Source organism: Geotrypetes seraphini, chromosome 1, assembly GCF_902459505.1.
Source record: "Geotrypetes seraphini chromosome 1, aGeoSer1.1, whole genome shotgun sequence".
NCBI classification, from domain to species: Eukaryota; Metazoa; Chordata; class Amphibia; order Gymnophiona; family Dermophiidae; genus Geotrypetes; species Geotrypetes seraphini.
Window position 1 is genome coordinate 182692666 of NC_047084.1, and position 20208 is coordinate 182712873.

At 44.1% G+C, this 20208-nt stretch overlaps 1 protein-coding gene across 4 annotated transcripts in view; it reads right to left on the bottom strand.

Moving 5' to 3' along the window:
* Window positions 1-1927: 1927 nt before the first annotated feature.
* The window catches only part of SCRG1 (stimulator of chondrogenesis 1), a 140199-nt gene continuing 121918 nt past the window's right edge, over window positions 1928-20208 (bottom strand). For 3 of the 4 annotated variants that reach the window (XM_033942568.1, XM_033942577.1, XM_033942559.1), the window contains exons 4-5: window positions 4438-4703; window positions 1928-2743 (exon numbers count right to left, since the gene is read on the bottom strand). In XM_033942568.1, coding sequence (XP_033798459.1) covers window positions 2689-2743; window positions 4438-4670 — 288 coding nt within the window. In that variant the 5' untranslated portion in view covers window positions 4671-4703 and the 3' untranslated portion in view covers window positions 1928-2688. Of the gene's footprint in view, window positions 2744-4437; window positions 4704-19695; window positions 19965-20208 lie in introns of all 4 variants that reach the window. The other variant, XM_033942585.1, reaches the window with a different exon arrangement.

Genomic DNA, 20208 nt, shown 5'->3' on the forward strand with positions numbered 1-20208 from the left:
GATTGCATCTGCTTTGCTTATTCCCAGGCTGGGTTCTTAGGGGTGATGTCAAGGCTCATAATGCCACAGCCAATCTGATGTTGATAGCCCACTTGAGATCAGCCTCCATAGAGGAGATTTGCAAGGCTGCAACATGGGCTTCTGTTCACACATTCACATTTCACTACTGTGTTGAACAGAATTCTCGACATGATAGCCCTGCAGAATTTGTTTGATGTCTAAAATCCAACTTCACCCCCTCCCCCAGGCCCATTTTTTATGATCCAGGCTACACCTCCACATTAGAATGTGTTTGTTTTGTAGGTTAATTACTGAGCAGGCCTCGACATTTTGAGTCCCTATTATCCTGCCTAGCTAGAGCTTCCCAGATGTGAGAATTACTAGCCTCCTTGTCCTTGGAGAAAGCAAAGTTATTAACTGAAGCGGGTGTTCTCTGAGGACAGCAGGCTGAATATTCTCACATACCCTCCCACCTTCCTTTGGATTTGTATTCTACAAGCTATATCAGAACTGTGGGACTACTGCTCATGCGTTGGGTGGGAAGGCACCTGCATGGTATGGTGCAACTAGAACTTTCTGCATAAATGTTGGGCTTTGTAGATGATGTCGGCCAGATGTGAAAATATTCAGCCTGGTGTCCATGGAGAACACCTGCTACAGGTAAGTAGCTTTGCTACATGCCAATATTAGGTTATGCTGGTATTCTATAACAGGATCTATGTGCCTAGGCATCCTCAGGATGTTTAAACAGAGGTACCCAGTTATAGAAGAGCCCCCCCCCTCCTGTTACTGTAAACGTGCATGTTTTAAAAAAGCCATTTTCATGGATAAATTCTTGTTTTATGGCAATGCCTTTGATAATTACCTTCAAAAGTTGCACAGCTCATAATACTCTTCCAAAGCTGAGGCTGAAATAAAAGTTTGCACATTTAAAGATTTCTATTTTAACATTAAAACCAAAGTTCCAGAGGATGAAATTCTATTCTGTTAAATGTTGGTACTATTTAGCAATCCTTGGAATACAATTTACTGGCTTCTGTCTGTTAATATTATTTTAAAATAACCTTTGCATTGACCTACAGTGTCTCTGTCTGAGAAACACAGTATGCTTTTGGAATGAATGTCTGCTGCTTGTGTTCTTTACCATTTTTTGATGGAGTTCTTTTATTGTATCTTTTTAGACTATATACCGCAATGACCATTTGGAATTGCGATATAGCAAATAACAGAAATAAAATAAAAATAAAGATTTCTTTTTTTTTCTTGGGCCATGTTTTGGGTTTTGTTTTTTTTAAGACCTTGCCCTTTTATTTTGGAAAAAAAAGTTGTTTCCTTTAGGGTGCTCTTTAGCCATATTCCGTATGCTCATCTTTGAGCAAGTACCGTGTTTCCCTGAAAATAAGATAGTGTCATATTCTTTTGGGGCCCAAAAAAGGCACTAGGTCTTATTTTTGGGTAGGGCTTATTTTTTTCACGTACATGATCATCTCTCCCTTCCTCCTAATTCTTTCTCTTTGCTTTCCCCCACATGTGCAATATCTTTCCTCCGTTCTCACCCATCCCCTTGTGCCTTCCTTCTGCAGCATCTTTCTATCCCTCCCATCCCCCTGTGCAGCAGAACCCTTGCCCAGCTTCCATCCTTCTCTCCTTCCCATCCCTTGTGCAGCACAAACCTTGAGCACCTGCCGCCGCGCAGCCGAACTACCAAACCCCTGCTGACCCTTCATCCTTTCCTCCTAACTGATCCCTGCTGACCGCAACCATAAATACCTTCTGGCAGAGGAGCGTTAGGCCAGCAGCATTCACAGGCTGCTTCGCTGGGGCCTTCTGTGTACTGATGACAGAAGGCCCCAGCAAGAAGGCCGCAAAGCAGCTTGTGAGTGCTGCTGGCTCGACGCTCCTCTGCCGGAAGGTATTAATGGTCGCGGTCGGCGGGGATCGGAGTGGAGGGTCAGCAGCGGTTTGGCTGCGCAGCGGGGGTAGGGGAAAGCGCGGCTGCCTACGACTAGGGCTTATTTTGGGGGGTAGGGCTTATATTAAGAACTACCCTGAAAATCATGCTAGGGCTTATTTTCGGGGTAGGTCTTATTTTCAGGGACACACGGTATGTAAGAATGGCAGAGGATTCAGGCAACTGTCAACTCTCATAGTCATCACAGTGGGAGTGACTAGGAAAAACTGCTTTCAAACATTTCTCTACATTTCTTATAATAAAACCACAGATCAGGGGTAATGAAAAGCCCCCTTCTTGCTGTTGAACTGTTTTAAAACATTTATTGCAGTATTGATTCTTTAACTGAGCACTCTGAAAAATAGGAGGGATGAGAATATTGTTGCAGGACGGAATTATTTCTGAGGGAAAAGAAAATGACTGGACTTCTGTGAAACAAAAATGTGGAAAAGGGAATAATTTTACACAGAAGTCACTACTTACCCACTACAGTAAAAGGTACCAGAAAAATAAATGTAGCCTGTATTGGAAAGGAGCATTATACCATTTAGCACAAAAAAGAGCTGATCATGAAAATCATTGTACTTGGGTCATTATAGTGAATAAGATAACATTGTTTCTTTTGGAAAAGTTAGTCTGTACTCAGTTGGTCTGAGTGAAACAACTGGATTTAAGAGTCATCATGGTCTTCCTCATCAGAATCCTGCTTTCCTTCCTACTGCAACATGAAGATTTTATCAGGTGTTGTTGCAAGGTATTACAAAAGAGATCTTTGGTCCAAAGAAAATGTCTCTGAAAGAATAAAAAGGTCAGACTTAGTGGTCATAACAACATTGTAAGTTTTGCGCTAAACTGTACCTGTTGTATACTGCCTTGAATGAACCTCTTTATAGAGGTGATTAGTAAATCATACTAAGGGCCTCTTCTATTAAGCTGCGCTAGCAGTTTTCTAGCGCGGTGAGCCGCGCTGAATGGCCCGCGCTGCTCCCAACGCTCATAGAGTTCCCATGAGCGTCGGGAGCAGCGTGGCTCTCTGCGCTAAAAACTGCTAGCACAGTTTAATAGAAGAGGGGGTAAGTTACTTTAAGAATGTATAAATTTAACATTGAAAAATCATAGAATTCTTTTCACTTCCAAACTGCTTTGGATAACCACTCTGAAAATAGAAAATGGTATAAATTCCCTGGTTTGACAAATATGCCCCGGGATTCTATAAATGGCTTCTAAATTTGGGCACCCAAAATGGTGTGTGATCCTTAGATCTACTAGAGGAAACCAAATGAAAACTGTAGGCTATGTATAGGATGCAGGCAAAGTTTATTATACTCATATAAAAATGCAGTAATATACAACCTTATTACCAACCAAAGGACCCGACATGGTCCGTGTTTCGGACAACACACTTTCCTCAGGGGTCCATGGTAAATAAGGTATGAAACAAACCGCATAAAAGTAAATAACAGACAACTGCCTGTAGAGATCAATGCACAGAAAAAATTCACAAAACCTAGGAGGGTGGTTTGAAAACTTTGGTAAAAAAAAAAAAAAAAGCAAGTTAACACAATGTAGTTTCCATCAAGGGCTATATATTTAGTCCAATGAGTTTCCTGTTGTTTTGTATCGTAGGAAAAATAGCTTTGGCGAGTTCTGCCAGCTCAGCTGATCGGGGGAATTCCCTGCTATGCTCGGATGAGCCGGCAGGGAGAAGCAGCAGGTAACAAGAGCCCCAAAAGAGCTGTTTAAAATTTAATTTTTTTTTCAGTGACAGGAGCAATTGGGGGGGGGGGAGGGATGGGGAGGAGGAGCTGTGCTTAGTGATTGCTCTTCTGAGCAGGTGCCAGGCACAGTTTCCCTTTTACTGATGCTGTTCCCTATAAATGGTGGGAGAAAACGGTTATGAACGGGAGAGGGAGCCTTGATAAAGCCCTTGAGTTGCATGGGCGAAACATGTTGGGTGATTGATGTTTCTACCCTCCCGATTAGCGTCGATTCCACAAGCTAAGTACTTTTAGCATATATGTATTTATACAAAAAAAATTTTCTAAAAAATTAATATTTGCGACACATGCACACATAAAATATAGATGGGTCCAATGACGAATGGGAGCATAAAGCCCCACACAATGAGATGGTTTGAGTGTGTGGTGGCCCGCTGAGGACCTTAAAATAGTGAAGTCATACAGAATGAAGTATGGTAAATCAGTGAGATAACATCTTACTGAAGCTGGCTGCCCTATAAATAGCATGCATATGATTTGCATGCTTTTCTGCTGTGCATCAAGCAGTTAAAACAAATCACTTCATTTATGCCCCTCAGTCCAAGGGTGAAGTTAGATGTCACTAACATCAACACTGCCTTCAGGTGTTGAAAACTGAAATCTCTGTTACTAACTTTCCTTTTACTGTAATAGCTAAATGAAGCAGATAAAATGCAGAAAAGTATTCACATATAACAGTACAAATAAGATGAAAGAGAGTTGCCTTACTTTGGACAGCAGAGCAATTCTCTAAAATTGCAATAACACACCATCTCGCAGTCTTTTCCATTCCAGAAGTGACCCTGATGATTTTCATTGATATGATGCAGATTGGCCAGGCCTGGGATGTTATGGCAGTTGTGGTCTCGTAAAACCTTCTTATAACAAGAAAGGTGGTTGATAGATATTGCACTAGCTCCAAACAGTGTACCCAGCAAAACAAAAGCTATAGTAATCTTCATCTTCTCCTTCTGCAACCAATGGGGGCACACGTGCTGAGGAGAGAAGTTATAATAATACTATAAACCTGTTGAACATGCAAGGTTTTTCTACTTAATTTTTTTTTCACCTGTATTGGTCTCCTAGCTCTGTCCCACCTAGCTCTCATAAGTGTTTAACCATGCACAGGCTACAAAATTTGAGTGTTTTTCTACCATAGTGGTTTTGCTAAAAATGCAATGCTTTGAGATTTTTATAGGGAATTTTCTAACTGGGTGCCTGCATTTATGTGCCCCTTGTACAGAAAGGGCCCGATTCAATAAATGGCACCTACCATTTATACTCAAATATAAGTTGAGACCCCCAATTTTCCCCCCCCAAATGGAGGAAAAAATGGTTGACTCGAATATAAGTCGGGCGGCTTAATATTCAAGTGTCCTGCCCTGCCAGGTTCTGCACTCAGCCCCCTTCCCTCCCCTCCCTGCCCTGCACTCAGTCCCATTCCCTACCAGGCTGTGAACCAAACCCCCCTTCCTGCTAGGCTCTGAACACTGTCCCATCTTCCTTTCCTGTACCCTCTTCCCCCTAAAAAGAGCCAACCTCATCAGTGATGTTTCTATGGCTTGATTGTCTCTTTTTCCCCTCTGCCCTCTAACCCAGCTAGCAGATTAACCCTTCCCCTTAACTTAAACCACCTAGTGGTAGGCTGGGACAGGAGGGAACCCTCCCATCTCCTGCCCCTGCCGACATTAATAATTACCACCTTCTCTCCTTCATTGCATACCTGTTCCCTGGTTGTCCAGCATGTATCCTGCGCTGAAATCCTCCTTTGTAAAGGTAGTAGCCAGCGGCACACCCAGGCCAGCATGCAGGAGCGAGCTTTTCTTGATAGGCTGCCGCGAGAACCACAAATCCCACGAGAATTTGTGGCAGCCTATCAAGGAGCGGTGCAGGGCCGGCCAGTAGCATGAAAAGCTCGCTCCTGCGTGCCGTCCCTGGTGCGTCACTGGCTACTACATTTACAATCTTCAGGAGGATTTCAGCTCAGGATACATGCTGAACTAACAGGTACGCGAGGGAGGGTAGTAATTATTAGTGTCGGCTGGGGCAGGAGACGAGAGGGATCCCTCCTGTCCCAACCTAAGGCAGGTTTGCAGGAAGTCCGGGAGAGTTTTGGGTGGTCACTGGGGATGACCCGAATATAAACCGGGACTCCCATTTTTGGGCCAATTTTTTATATGTTCGAGTATGTACGGTAACTCCTAGCTTGGCATGGCTGTCAATGAGCCACTGGGCCCCATTTACACTACAGAATCATGTCTACATTTGACTTAGGCATCCTAATATTAGGCACTGGTATATTAGGCCAGGGTTTTCCTGGCCTAATTTACCAGCACCTATCACAGATGGTTAATGATGTCCAAGTCATGCCACGCTTATTCTATGCTCCAAACCACCTACTTTAAAGGTAGGCATTGTTAGGTGCCTCAACTTAGGCGTTGGTAGGAACCACTCTTGAGTACTGCACAGAACTCAATTGTTTACATTTTTTAAATGTGCTTTTAATGGTGTGGCCACTTACCAGGCCGATTAAGCTCCTTCAACTTTGAGTTCCAGGTGGAACTTAGCTAGGCATCCCTAATTATAGAGCACCTAAATAGTTTACTCGTCGAATCTGGCCCAAAATGTGTAGAATAACAACACTTTAATGCATACATGCATAAGCGGCAACAATTAAATAGAAACATGATGGTAGATAAAGGCCAAATGGACCATCTAGTCTGCCCATCCACAGTAACCATTTATCTCTTTCTCTCTCTAAGAGGTCCCACTTGCCTATCCCACGCCTTCTTGAATTCAGACACAGTCTCTGTCTACACCACTTCTTCTGGGAGACTGTTCAACGCATCTACCATCCTTTCTGTAAAAAAGTATTTCCTTAGATTACTTCTGAGCCTATCACCTTTTAACTTCATCCTATGCCTTCTTATTCCAGAGCTTCCTTACAGATGAAAGACGACTCATGCTCATTTATGCCACTTAGATATTTAAATATCTATCATATCTCCCCTCTCCCACCTTTCCTCTATCTAAAGTATACATATTGAGATCTTTAAGTCTGTCCCCATATGCCTTATGACGAAGACCCCTTCACCATTTTAGTAGCCTTCCTCTGGACCAGTGGTCGGCAAACTGCGGCTTGTGAGCCGCATGCGGCTCTTTAGCCACTTGAGTGCGGCTCATGGCTCGTCTAGAGCAGGGGTGCCCAACCTGCTTCCCTTTCCTGTAAAGAGGACGCTGAAGCGCAGGGCCGACCAAACTTCGCCAACCGACGTCAATTCTTGACGTTGGAGAGGAAGTTATGGGCCAGCCAATCGTTGCCTGGGTGGCTTGGAACTTCCTCTCTGATGTTAGAATTGATGTTGGGTGGCGAAAGTTGATCGGCCCGGTGCTTCAGCGTCCTCTTTATGGGGAAGGGAAGCAGGGAGAGCTCAGAACTCGGTGGCGGTCTGTTCCCCGATGGCGGCGGTGGCAGCCTATTCCCCAATGGCAGTGGCTTGGGGGAGGGCAGGGAGAAAGAAAGAAAGGGGGGGGGCAGGGAGACAGAAAGAAGGGAGACGGGAGATAGAAAGACAGAGACAGACAAAAAGGGGGCATACAAGGAGAGAGAAAGACAGACAGAAAGAAAGGGGGCATGGTCATGGAGAGAGAAAGAAAGAAGGGGGCAGGGTGAAAGAAAGAAGTTGGGGAAGGGAATGAGGTCTAGAGGAGAGGAAGCATACAGGAGTCTGAAAGAAGGGAAGAAATATTAGATGCACTGTCAGAAGAAGAAAGTGCAACCAGAGACTGATGAAATTACCAAACAAAGGTAGGAAAAATGATTTTATTTTCAATTTAGTGATCAAAATGTGTCCGTTTTGAGAATTTATATCTGCTGTCTATATTTTGCACTATGGCCCCCTTTTACTAAACCGCAATAGCGGTTTTAGTGCAGGGAACCTATGAGCATTGAGAGCAGTACAGGGCATTCAGCGGTTTAGTAAAAAGGGAGGGGGTATATTTGTCTATTTTTGTATAGTTGTTACTGAGGTGACATTGCATAAAGTCATCTGCCTTGACATCTTTGAAAACCCTTAAGTGGCATAAGATATAAAGGCAAGGGGGCATGCACATGGCTGGAGCATAAGGGGTATTGGCGGTGCTGCTAATTCTGCAGCTAACTTACAGAACACAGTAAGTTACAAACACCCTTGCTGCATTTAGATGCCTGCAGTTATGGAGTGCAGGAGTAGCTTAATGGTTAGTTCAGTGGGCTTTGATCCCAGCAAACTGGGTTCAATTCTCACTGCAGCTCTTTGTAACCTTTGGGCAAGTCACTTAACCCTCCGTTGCCCTAGATATGAAGCTTAGATTGTGAGTCCACTGTGTGTATGTCTAGCAGTGCTATAGAAATGATTAGTAGTAGTATGGCTGATGTAACTGGACACAAAACTGAAAGCCATGCCAAACTTTTTTTAGTTCTGGCACACTAAACGGAGCAAATGTTTTTTGTGGCACATTATAACTTAATTTTTGTTGGTTTCGCAATTTTATAATTTCAGAGTTATTTATTTAAAGTTCTTTAAGCTAGGTATGGATAATTGTAACTTTTAATCAACTGTAACTTTTAATCAATGCAATGGATGTTCTTGTTTGAGTAGAAATTAACTCAAAACATGGCTTGATAGTCGATAAGCAAACATGCATTCATCATCCATTAGCTGCAGTCATTCTCTTTTTTTAGATTTAATTTCTGTTGGAGCTGAAAATCCAAGTTTGCAAAGATAAGAAGATCCAAACAGTAACAAAGCCTTGATTGCTTTGTTGCTCAACCCTAACTACTGCAAAAAACAAACCAAAGCCTACTTCCTGCTGACTAGCAACTGCTTCAGGTAAGGGAGGTTTGTGGCTCAGGATCGCTGTCTACTTCTGCTTTGAGGCTTGAGGGAGGGGGGCTTTGCGTCTCAGGACTGGTGCTTTGGGGCAGGAGAGGGGGGGGTTCACGGCTCAGGACTGCCACTGCATTTACTGCTTCAGGACTTGAAGGAAGGAGGGGTTCACAGTTCAATACTGCTGCTGCTTTGAGGGACTTTTTTTTCCCGGTGATTTTTTTTGGGTGAGAGGGATGGTTGACCGAGTAATGGTTATCTGAGATTCTATTGTACAATCTCCTTAGAGTTATTCCTGCCTTCTGAGTTATACAGTAACATAGTAAATGGTGGCAGATAAAGACCCGAGCGGTCCATCCAGTCTGCCCAACCAGACATGTTCCATAAATTAATTATTTAGTTTAAATGGTCCTTTTACTTAGATATTTCTGGGCCAGAAACCCAGAGCCCTGCCCAGTAGTGTGCTTAGGTTCCATCTACTGGAGTCTCCATCAAAGCTCACTCCAGCCCATCTACACCCTCCCAGCCTTTGAAGCCCTCCCCAGCCCATCCTCAACCAAAAGACCATATACAGTACAGACACATACCGTGCAAGTCTGCCCAGTACTGACCTTAGTTCAATATTTACTATTATTTTCTGATTTCTAGATCCTCTGTGTTCAACCCACGCTTCTTTGAACTCCGTCACCGTTTTCCTTTCCACCACCTCTCTCGGGAGCACATTCCAGGCATCCACCACCCTCTCCGTAAAGTAGAATTTCCTAACATTGCTCTTGAATCTACCACCCCTCAACCTCAAATTATGCCCTCTGGTTTTATCATTTTCCTTTCTCTGGAGTATAGTTTGTTCTACGTTAATACCTTTCAAGTATTTGAATGTCTGAATCGTATCTCCTCCTTTCCTCTGTCAAATTTGAGCATGTCCGTAGGAAATTTTAAAAAAAGGAATGCAGACACTTAGGGCTCCTTTTATCAAGGCGTGCTAACCCCGCGGCAGCCTAAAATCCTAACGCCTCGTCAATGGAGGCGTTAGGTACTAACACGGCAGGAGGTTTAACGCGCGGTATTCCGCACGTAAACCGCTACCGCGCCTTTGTAAAAGGACCCCTTAGGTGCCATTTATAGAATCAGGACCAAACTTCTCGGCACCATTGAGCGCAACTGTCAGTCATCTGCTAGGTGCTGTTTATAGAATCAGGCCTAGTGGCACCTAAGCAGTCTTAGGCACCACTAGGCATTGAAACCTTAGGTACACTCCCATATAGACCAGTGTTTTCTTGGCCTAAGTGAGGGTGCCTAAATCTAGTAGGCATCTTAGAGTTCAGCGCTTACCAGATAATTCATATATTTTTTTTTAATCATTTTTTTAATGATGCTTTCAATTAATGGCACCAATTGAGCTAATAAATAAAATTAAGGCCCTCTTTTACAAACCAATTACTGTGGCAGTCAGTGGTAATTGCACCAAAGCCCATTGGGAATTTATGGGCTTCAGTGTCATTGCTGCGTGGCAGCTGCTAGTGTGGCTTTGTAAGGGGGTGGGGAGGGTAAGTTAGGTGCCTAGAATGGCTAGGCATGCCGATCTAGATGCCTAACTTCAGGCACCATTTATAGAAGCTGGGCCTTTCTCTTTGGAAAACTAAAATAAATTATGATCATTCCTGCCATACAAGTTAAGTGACCTCTTTAGAGAAGCCAAATCTCATTCATTAGATGTGAGTCCTATGCGTCTGAAGGCTCTTCTCACTCTTAATGCTCTGGGGCCACAGAAAGTGTGTGACTTTATTCCACTATTTTGTGAGCACACAGATGCAAAAAAAAACATTTTTTTTCCACAAGATAACCCTGCGAAAAGCCTTGGGTTAGACACTAGCACACAGCATGTTAAAAAATTAATGATAATGAGTCTATGCCGATGCAGGGAAGTGAGCAGAAGACTTATAGGCCGAGCCTTTGATGCCAAGTCTTGGAAGAGGTAGAGGGGTTAGCTCATTGTTCTGCAGTACATCTGTGAGAATATAATACCCAGTTCTTTTGACTGTGAATCAGCATCCACAACAATTTTTTCTTGGCCTCCATGAAGAATGAATTAAAAAAAGACAAATGGAAGAGGTGTGCTGGAAGAGCAAGAATGCATGATTTGATGCCCAAAGATCTCAGCAGAAAAAAAATTATCGGCATACATTTGCACATATGTAGAGTGAACAGAATGCTAGGAATGATTAAGAAGGGGATCACGAACAGATCAAAGAAGGTTATCATGTCGCTGTCCTGTGCCATGGTGCACCTTCACCTGGAGTACTGTGTCCAGCACTGGTCGCCATACATGAAGAAGGACATGATACTACTCGAAAGGGTCCAGAAAAGAGCAACTAAAATGGTTAAGGGGCTGGAGGAGTTGCCATACAGTGAGAGATTGGAGAAACTGGGCCTCTTCTCCCTTGAAAAGAGATTGAGAGGGGACATGACCGAAACATTCAAAATACTGAAGGGAATAGACTTAGTAGATAAGGACAGGTTGTTCACCCTCTCTGAGGTAGGGAGAACAAGAGGGCACTGTCTAAAGTTGAAAGGGGGATAGATTCCGTACAAACGTAAGGAAGTTTTTCTTCACCCAGAGAGTGGTAGAAAACTAGAACGCTCTTCCAGAGTCTGTTATAGGGGAAAACACCCTCCAGGGATTCAAGACAAAGTTGGACAAGTTCCTGCTAAACTGGAACGTACGCAGGTGAGGCTGGACTCATTTAGAGAACTGATCTTTGACCTGGGGGCCGCTGCATGAACGGACTGCTGGGCATGATGGACCACTGGTCTGACCCAGCAGCTGCAATTCTTATGTTCTTATGATGCCTTCCTGGGCATAAATATCAGCATGGCAAAAATTATCCCCCCCCCCCTTCCTTTTTTACAAAACCTCAAAAGTGGTTTTTAGCACAGGCTGGTGCACTGAATACTCTGCGCTTATCCTGATGCTCATAGGAACTCTATGAGCGTCGGGAGCAGCACAGAGCATTCAGTGTGCCAGCCTGCGCTAAAAACCACTTTTGAGGTTTTGTAAAGGGGGGAGGGGAGTATATGTAGAGCATAGTGTCATTGGCAGACCACAGAGCATTCCAACACATGCACAGATGTGTGCTGATGCTTTTTTTTTTTTTGTTTAGATGCTAGCTGCCCTTAGTGCACAATCATATGTGCATATGTCTAATGCCCTCTCCTAGCTCACACCCCTTTTACAAAACCATAACAGCTCCGGTGCTCATAGAATTCCTATGAGTGTCAGAGCTGTTATCACTGCAGCCGGCGCTAAAACCCGCACTACAATTTTGTAAAAAGGAGGGGGCGGGGTTAGTGAGCAAGTTTTCTGCAGATCCTATTTGCATATAATTTGTTTACTGAATTAGCAAGCAAAAATGTGGCATTAGCTTAGCTCACTGCTGTCTAACATAAGTATCAGTGCTTGTCTCTGGTCCTGCATCAGCCCCTCTTTGATCCCTTTCTCTTACTCATTAAAGCCTCAGGGTCTGATGCAGTAAAGGGTGCAAAGGTTTGTGTGGTGCTAGGGTGGAGTGAATGTACCTTCAGTGTACAATTTTTGTAGGAGCACAGATGCAGAAAAAGGTTTTGTGCAGATGTTAATCCTGAACATAGCCTTGTGCTAGCTATTCAGCCCAGAAAGTGCACAGTAGACAAAAAGGCTGAGCACATCAATGGGGCTTTAACACCAACTCTTGGAAGGCTTAAAAGGTTAGCTTGTTCGTCTGCAGTCACACTAATTGGGATTTCATGCCTATTTCTTCTCAATACTGCCAGTGACTTAGAGCACAGTTAAAAAAAGGTCAAAACTGAAGGGGAGGTGTGCTTATTTTTTTTATGAATTCAAATCAGAAGCAAAAGGCTGAGCACGTTATTTATGGTCATGTGATTTTATTCTAACAGCAGCTTCAGCTGCATACAGACCTAAGAACAACCCCCCCCCCCAACAAACAAACAACAAACCCACAAAAAAACAACAACAAACAAACAAAACCCAAAACTGCATTGACACCTGGAGTTGCATATCCATCTATGCATGTGTATGGCTCTTGCAAACATTTTATGCACAGAACAGCATTCCAGCATATGTGGGCACATTATCAGACTTCTGTGCAAGCTCTAGTTGCCATTAGTACAGAACCAAGTGTGTAAGATGCCATAGTGCTACACAATTAGAGTGTGCTGTGCATGGTTTGATAAAGTCATGGCTTTTGGGGTCAGGAGTCCCTTTGCCACTTTTTTTGTTTAGCACTTTCTGATTTTTGTTTCCCAATCTGCTAAAACGTGGGGCGGTGAATGGTCTTGTCCCCGCATTGAGGCATGAAGGATCGCGCGGTCCCCGCAGCACACACCCGCCTGCCCAATCCTAGTGTTTAGCCAGCTCTCTCCCTTCTCCTCACCTTAGTTTGTAGGTTTTCTTTTTCGGCGACCCGCAGGCTATCAAAGAGCCGTGCACCCGCTGCTGCTCAGTTTCGATCTTCTGCTCTGACGCAACTGGAAACAGGAAGTTGCAGCAGAGCAGAAGATTGAACACTGAGCAGCCGCGTGTGCGCGGCTCTTTGGGAAAGCGTGCATGTCGCCGAAAAAAACGCTTTGGGAAAGCGTGCATGTCGCCTACAAACTAAGGTGAGGAGAAGGGAGAGAGCTGGCTAAACAGTAGGATCGATTGGGCAGGCGGGTGGTGGCTGCAGCGACCGTGCGATCGCTCGTGTTCCCGGCTCAAATTGGAAGGAGGGAGTGAAAGGGAAAAGGATTCTGGGCCAAGGGGATGAAGACGGAAAGAAAAACCCACTGCAGGAAAGAAAGGGAAGGACAGGCAGGTGAGCCAGATGCTAGAAGCAAGAGGGGGGGGGGGAGGGGAAGAAAGAGGGAAAAAAGCTAGATGGGGTTGAAAAGAAGAGAGACACACTGGTATGGAAGAGGAAGATAGGGGAAATCTGGACACAGGAAGGTAACAGAAAGAGGGGAAATTATGTGCATGGGGCATAGGGACAGTGACATAAAGGGGACATGCCATGGGGATGGTATATGGACACGGGGGGAGGGCAATGACAGATACATAGGAGAAAATAGGAGCACAGAAGCGAGATGGTTTGTGGGGATGGGACAGGGACTGAGCTTGCAGGCTCCAGTGGCTTGCACAAATTACATTGTAACGTGCCATGAAAATAAGAGGGAGGAAGGTAGATAGATAGATAGGCCACGCGAGAGGAGCTGAAGGGTAGTAGAAAGGAACAGATGGTAAAGGAGGGAGGGAAGGGTGGTGGTGGAAAGGAATAGGACAGACATTGAAGGAGGGTGGAGAGGAACAGACCCCGAAGGGAAATGTGGAAGACAGAGTGGGAAGAAGACAGATGCCAGACTATGGGGGAGCGGAGGGAAGAAGATGGGTGCTAGACCAATTGGAGGAGGGGTGAAGGGAGAGGCACAGTAACAGCAAGTGGAAGACGCAGAGAGAAGACACACAGTGGATGGAAGGAATTGAATGAGAAGATGTGGAAACCAGACAACAAAGGTAGAAAAAAAAATTATATTTATTTATTTATTTATTTTTTGCTTTAGGATAAAATAGTATATTAGTTGTGTTGATAAAAATTTATAAATAAAGCCCTGCCAGCTGAACATCTCTTTCTCTAGTTCAGCAGCAGGAACTTTGATTTATAAGAAAGGAATAAGCTAAATATTACAGTACTAAGGCTTATATGGATGCAGCGGGGACGGTGATGGGGCGGTGAATGGGATGGCGGTGACGGGGCGGTGCAGAGGATGGTGGGCCGGTGACGGGGACAGATTGTTTCCCCGTGTCATTCTCTACGACGGACCTGTTAGCTGAGCAGTTCGTTACGGGCGCTCGCTCAACATTGTTTCTTCAAAAAGACATGTACCTGCAAGTATGCCAAAAAGGAGAGGCTGTAGCGCCACTGGAGTCTCACAACCTCCTGACCCAACTAATTTTGACAATATTGAGGAGCTCCTGCATCGAATGCAGGAAATCTCGGGGGTGTCGACACACCTGCTGGAAACGCTCCATAGAGGCGAGATGGAGGCAGTCTCCTTGGGCTCCGACGCCAGAGCACCTTCCCCTCCCCTTCAGAGTACCAGCTCCCCACAGGTGGAGGAGCTACCAGAAGGCAGTGTGCACTTCTCCCCAGCGGCCACTAAAAACATGGAGGGGAGCATGGAGTTGGACTAGAGAGTTGTGCAGGGACAGAAATCCCACCCGTCCCCGTGAGGAATCCTACCCGTCCCCATCCATCCCCACGAGGAATCCCTCTGTCCCCTTGAGGAATCCCCTCCGTCCCCACCAGTCCCCACGAGGAATCCCCTCTGCCCCGCCCATCCCTATAAACTTCAGAAATAGTTATTTCATTTAATTATGCTACTGAATTAAAGGCTCTGGTAGAGACCCATTTACAAATAAGCAAAGAGACTTTATTAATTTGGAAATATTAATTGGGAAGAATAAATACTTTGTAAATGGGTTTCTACCAGATCCTCTAATGTAAATAATAAAATATAAATACTCAGCTGATGAGAACTCCCAAGCTGTCAGCTGAGGACTTCCTTTGCAGTTAGCCAGGGGTCCCTTTTGCCAAGCTTGGAAGGCAGCAGTAGCGTCCCTGAGTCACAAATGCTGGCACCTCAGTGGCTCATGGATGTTGTCAGCGACTGCTGTGCTTGGTGGAGGGGAGTTCTGGCCATCTCTAGAGGAGGTCCTCTGCTGGCAGTGCTTGGGAATCCCCACCAGTCACAGCAAGGGTCAGCAAGTACTTCAACACTGTAGAAATAAAACCAGAAATGCATTTCCTTTTCTTTTGAACACAATACAAAGACATCTGCTATATACATTTCCCAAAGCTAACATATTTTAGTCAATAAATTCCATTTTTTACCTTTGTTGTCTGGAGACTTATTTTTCCATAAAGTTTGTCCCAGTTTCTTTTTTCCGTTTTCCCATCTTCTGTAAATTCTTCTGTTGCTGTCCATTGGTTCCTCCTACCATGGTCCAGCATTTATCCCTTTCTCATCTTTCGTGCCTGCCCATTAGCCCCATGCCAAACATTTTTCCTTCTATCACCCCTCTCCAGCACCATGCCACATCTCTCCCTCCATTCCCTTCACCACTATGTCCAACATTCCTCCCTCTTGCATCCATTCCAATCTGTCCCACTGTTCCCTTTCCACCACAATATTTCTCCCTCATCTGTACCTCACTCCCTCCCTATGACCCAAAATTGTCCTTTCTTCCATTCCCGTGTACACAACCGTCCCTTTTCCTCCCTTCCTCTCTCCCAAGTTCATGCCTTCTGCGTTCAAAAACGCATTCCTTCCCCCACCTCAGCATCTCTTTCCCTCCCTTCCTCTCTCCCAAGTTCATGCCTTCTGTGTCCAAAAACACATTCCCTCCCCTACCTCAGCATCTCTTTCCTTCCCTTCCTCCATCCTCTTTCCCAAGTTCATGCCTTGTGTCCAAAAATGCACTCCCTCCCCCCTTTTGTGTTCCGCGTTTGCCTCCCAGCCCTCATCTGCAAGCAAATTACCAGCAACTTTCTCAGCCAAATGGAGCTCGAGCCGCGAGGCTCGTCTTCTATTTCTTGCCTGCACTGCCCAGCACACATAGCCGACGACAGTCTTCCCTGATGTCAGCGCTGATGTTGGAGGGAGGGAGGGCTTTGCTTAAGCCCTCCCTCTGACGTCATCGCTGACATCGGGGAAGACTTCTGGTCGGCTATGTGTGCTGCGGCAGGATAGGTAGGAAAAAGAAGATGAGCCTCGTGGCTCGAGTTGTATCGAACCCCGCAGGATCTCCGTGACCCTAGGAGGCATCCCTACAGGATCCCCGTGACCCTAGGGGGCATCCCCATGGGATCTCCGTGACCCGTCGTCCCCGTTCCGTTCAGCTCTCTAATTTGGATTCCCTACATTTTCAGGAGAGTCCTGTGGAGCCTGAGGTCTTAACAACTTCGTGGGTGGACCACAAACAGGAGAGTCACTGCCAGGAAGAGAGGCCGGTTGGTGAGAATATTGAAATTTAAAAAGTTTCTTTTACACTAGAGAAACCCCGAGAGGTAACTCTTGAAGCTATTTGGGATCTCATGGCAGACCTGGCTAAATCAATTAAGCCCCAGCTGGTTCAGCTGGAGCATAAAGTTAATACTCAAGAAACTGACATTAAGAATCTTAAAATTGTATTACAAGATTTTTTTTTAAAAAACTCCACTTTAAACTTTTCTCAGTAAACAAAAGTTTCCAAACAAATTTCAGAAACATTGGTGAGAGATAATATTAATTTCAGAAGAAACCTGGAGTCTCTAGAAAATTTTTCCCGCAATAACAATCTTAGACTGATTAATTTTCCTAGAGTTGTGACAGTATCTCCTAGAGACATGTTGAAACGCTATATGATGGAAGTTCTAGAAATTTCAGAAGATTTGTTGCCACCATTATCCCAAGTGTATTACCTACCCATTAAAAGAGAAGAACCATTAAAATTACTGTACAAGAAGATAATCAACAATCACTTAATAGTACAACGATGCTGGAACTTTCCGATAGGGAAGTGGCAACAGCGGCAACACTTCTTCTGCGCTAACGGCCCCAAAGCCCATAGAGATTTAAAGGGCTTCGGGGCTGTTGCCTTGTGGCAGCCGCTAGTACGGGTTTGTAAAAGAGGCCGTTAGACTCTTTAAAAAAAATAAAAAGAATTTCTTGGGTACAAAATATAAATGTTTCCAGATCTGGCACGGGACACACAAAAACGGCGATGTGAATTTCTGATCTTAAAGTCAGGCGTTATTGTTCTTGGGGCGACTTTTTTTCCTTCGTCACCCATGTAAATGTGTGATACAGTATCAAATGCAAAAATATGTTTTCTTTGACCCTAGCCAACTGACAACTTTTCTGTCAGGGGCTCGCCTGGTAGCGGGGGCAACATGAGTGCTCTTTGATTTGTTTGATATCCTTCGTCAGCTAATTGAATCCCTTGTTTCTTTTATATTTTAATGTGTCTTTATTAATATTGCTCGCTGATTCGACTTCTTGGATCCCATTTTGAGGACTTGAGTCGAAGTTAAGCTATAATTTTCTTATTATGGTTGATTATTACATTACAGATTTCTATTCCGCCATTACCTTGCGGTTCAATGCGGATTACAAAAAGAGTTATAGAAGAAGGGTTACAAAGTTAGATCAAAGATCATTTCCAAGAGTGGGTCAGGTAGGATCAGGGGTTAGGGAGAGGATGATAAGAAGGAAGGTAGCTCCTTTTACTATGCTGTGATAGCGTTTTTAGCGCACGCAGGATTTTAGCGCGCACTAAACCCACGCTCCACGGCTAGAACTAATGCCAGCTCAATGCTGGCATTAAGGTCTAGCGCGTGCGGCAATTCAGCACGCACTAAGCGCGCACTAAAACCGCTATTGCAGCTTAGTAAAAGGAGCCCTATATTAGTATAAATTTGCATTGTATTTTATTTTATTTTCTGCTTAATTTTACCTTTCTGTACAAGTGGATACTTGATATGTTATTGAAAAATGATAAATATATATATATTTTTTAAAATTTGGTGCCAGATATTCCCTGGCACAGTATACTCTGCTCAGAGACTTAAAAACAAACAAATCTCGGTGAACCAGTGGTTAAAGCAGCTGCCTCAACACCCTGGAGCTGTGAGTTTGATTCCCAGTGCAGCTCCTTGTGACTCTGGGCTAGTTAACACTTCATTGCCCCAGGTACAAAATAAGTACCTGTTGAAAATATGTAAATTGCTATGACTGTGCAAACCATAAAGAAAAAGCAGTAAACAAGTCCCACCCATGCTTGAGAATACAACAGACTGATTTAACTCTTACCAGTTCTAAGCTTAAGGTCAATGGATAGGGAGCAGAAGTGACTCAATTTAATAAATAATATCGTTTGTCTGATAAAATTACTCATACCAGAACAGGGTCTTTCTGCTAAAACAAACTGCCACTGCTATTCTTGCTTCTCTGTTTTGTCTTAAGGCAGGGGTGTCCAATGTCGGTCCTCGAGGGCCGCAATCCAGTCGGGTTTTCAGGATTTCCCCAATGAATATGCATGAGATCTATTAGCATACAATGAAAGCAGTGCATGCAAATAGACCTCATGTATATTCATTGAGGAAATCCTGAAAATCCGACTGGACTGCGGCCCTCGAGGACCGACATTGGACACCCCTGTCTTAAGGTATCACAGAGCCAGCTTTCAAATCTTACAGATGCAGAGAACTAGTGTGGTTGTAAAGAAGCAATTCAATCAACCTGTCCTTGGAGAGGATTGCTAGTTCTATGCTACATTGTCTTTTATGTCAATAATTTAATTTTACAAATCAATTAAATGGTACACATGAGATATAAATATGTGACATCTTATAGGTTTGCTGATATGCTTGTGTAAGATTGTGAAGATTTTCTGTAAATTAGACTAACAGCATCAAAGGATTTTTTTTTTGTATGTTTGCTTTTTAAATGGTCTTTAAAGTGAGATTTAAATGCAGGGCAGTCCATTGAGGATTTCTTTTCGGATGTGAACATTTTATGAAAGAAAAATGAAAGCAAAATACCCCCAAATAACCCACTATCAAGCCATAGGTTCTTGGCAAGAATTTTAGCTTCATTATTTATTGATTCAGGACTATATTCTTAGGGCTCCTTTTACTAAGCTGCATTAGGGCATTAACGGGCGGAATAGCACGCGCTACAATGCCGCGCCCACTAGATGCTAACACCAGCATTGAGCTGGCGTTAGTTCTAGCTGCATAGCGCGGGGTTAGCGCGAGCTAATCTGCTGCGTGTGCTAAAAACGCTAGCGCACCTTAGTAAACTGAGCCATTAGTATTGCTAAATCCAATCAATAATAAAAACTGTTGCTTGGTAAGTATCAAAAGACTGATTTTGTACTGGATTTTGCACTATGATCTTAAATTTCATTCTTTAGTGAAAGGTAGAAGAGTGCAGTAACATCTACTTAGAGCGTTTTACTCTTCCTTCAAAGAAAGGAAGAATCGTTGACAGCGTGATTATTCTTTCCCCCTAGTTTCATGGGTTTGGTGGAGTAGGGACTTACCTTGCTGTGGTTGTATGTCTCTTTCTCTGGTTCTTGGTGGAGTGGGTGCAGGACTGATGCTACGGCTCCAGTAAAGGACTGGAGGGAGGAGAACAGCTTTATATCTTGTAAAGGCGCCTTTGTTTCTTTGGAGTGCTGCTGAGTGACAAGCTTCTCCCCTGCTTTAGCTGCCAAAAAAGTAGCTCCTTCAAACCTTTGCAGCTTCCAAGAAATCAGTAAACAGCTTCTTTCCAGGGGATGCAACAAAGCCGTCCTTAGAGATGCAGAGGCTAGGAAATAGAAGCAAATCAATACAGGCTCCTCCACCTCTAGTTCCTAACTTGTAATAGCTACAGAAGAGTTATGGACCACTGGACAATTTGTACAGAGATTGAGGACGTCCAGAGCCTAAGACAATATTATCACCCCAAGGGTCTGGCATCTTGATGTTTAGTTACAGAAAAGATTTTGAAGGTTCTCCAGAGTTTCTCAGTATTTGGTAACAGTTGCTATGATGGATAACTTATTTGGGCC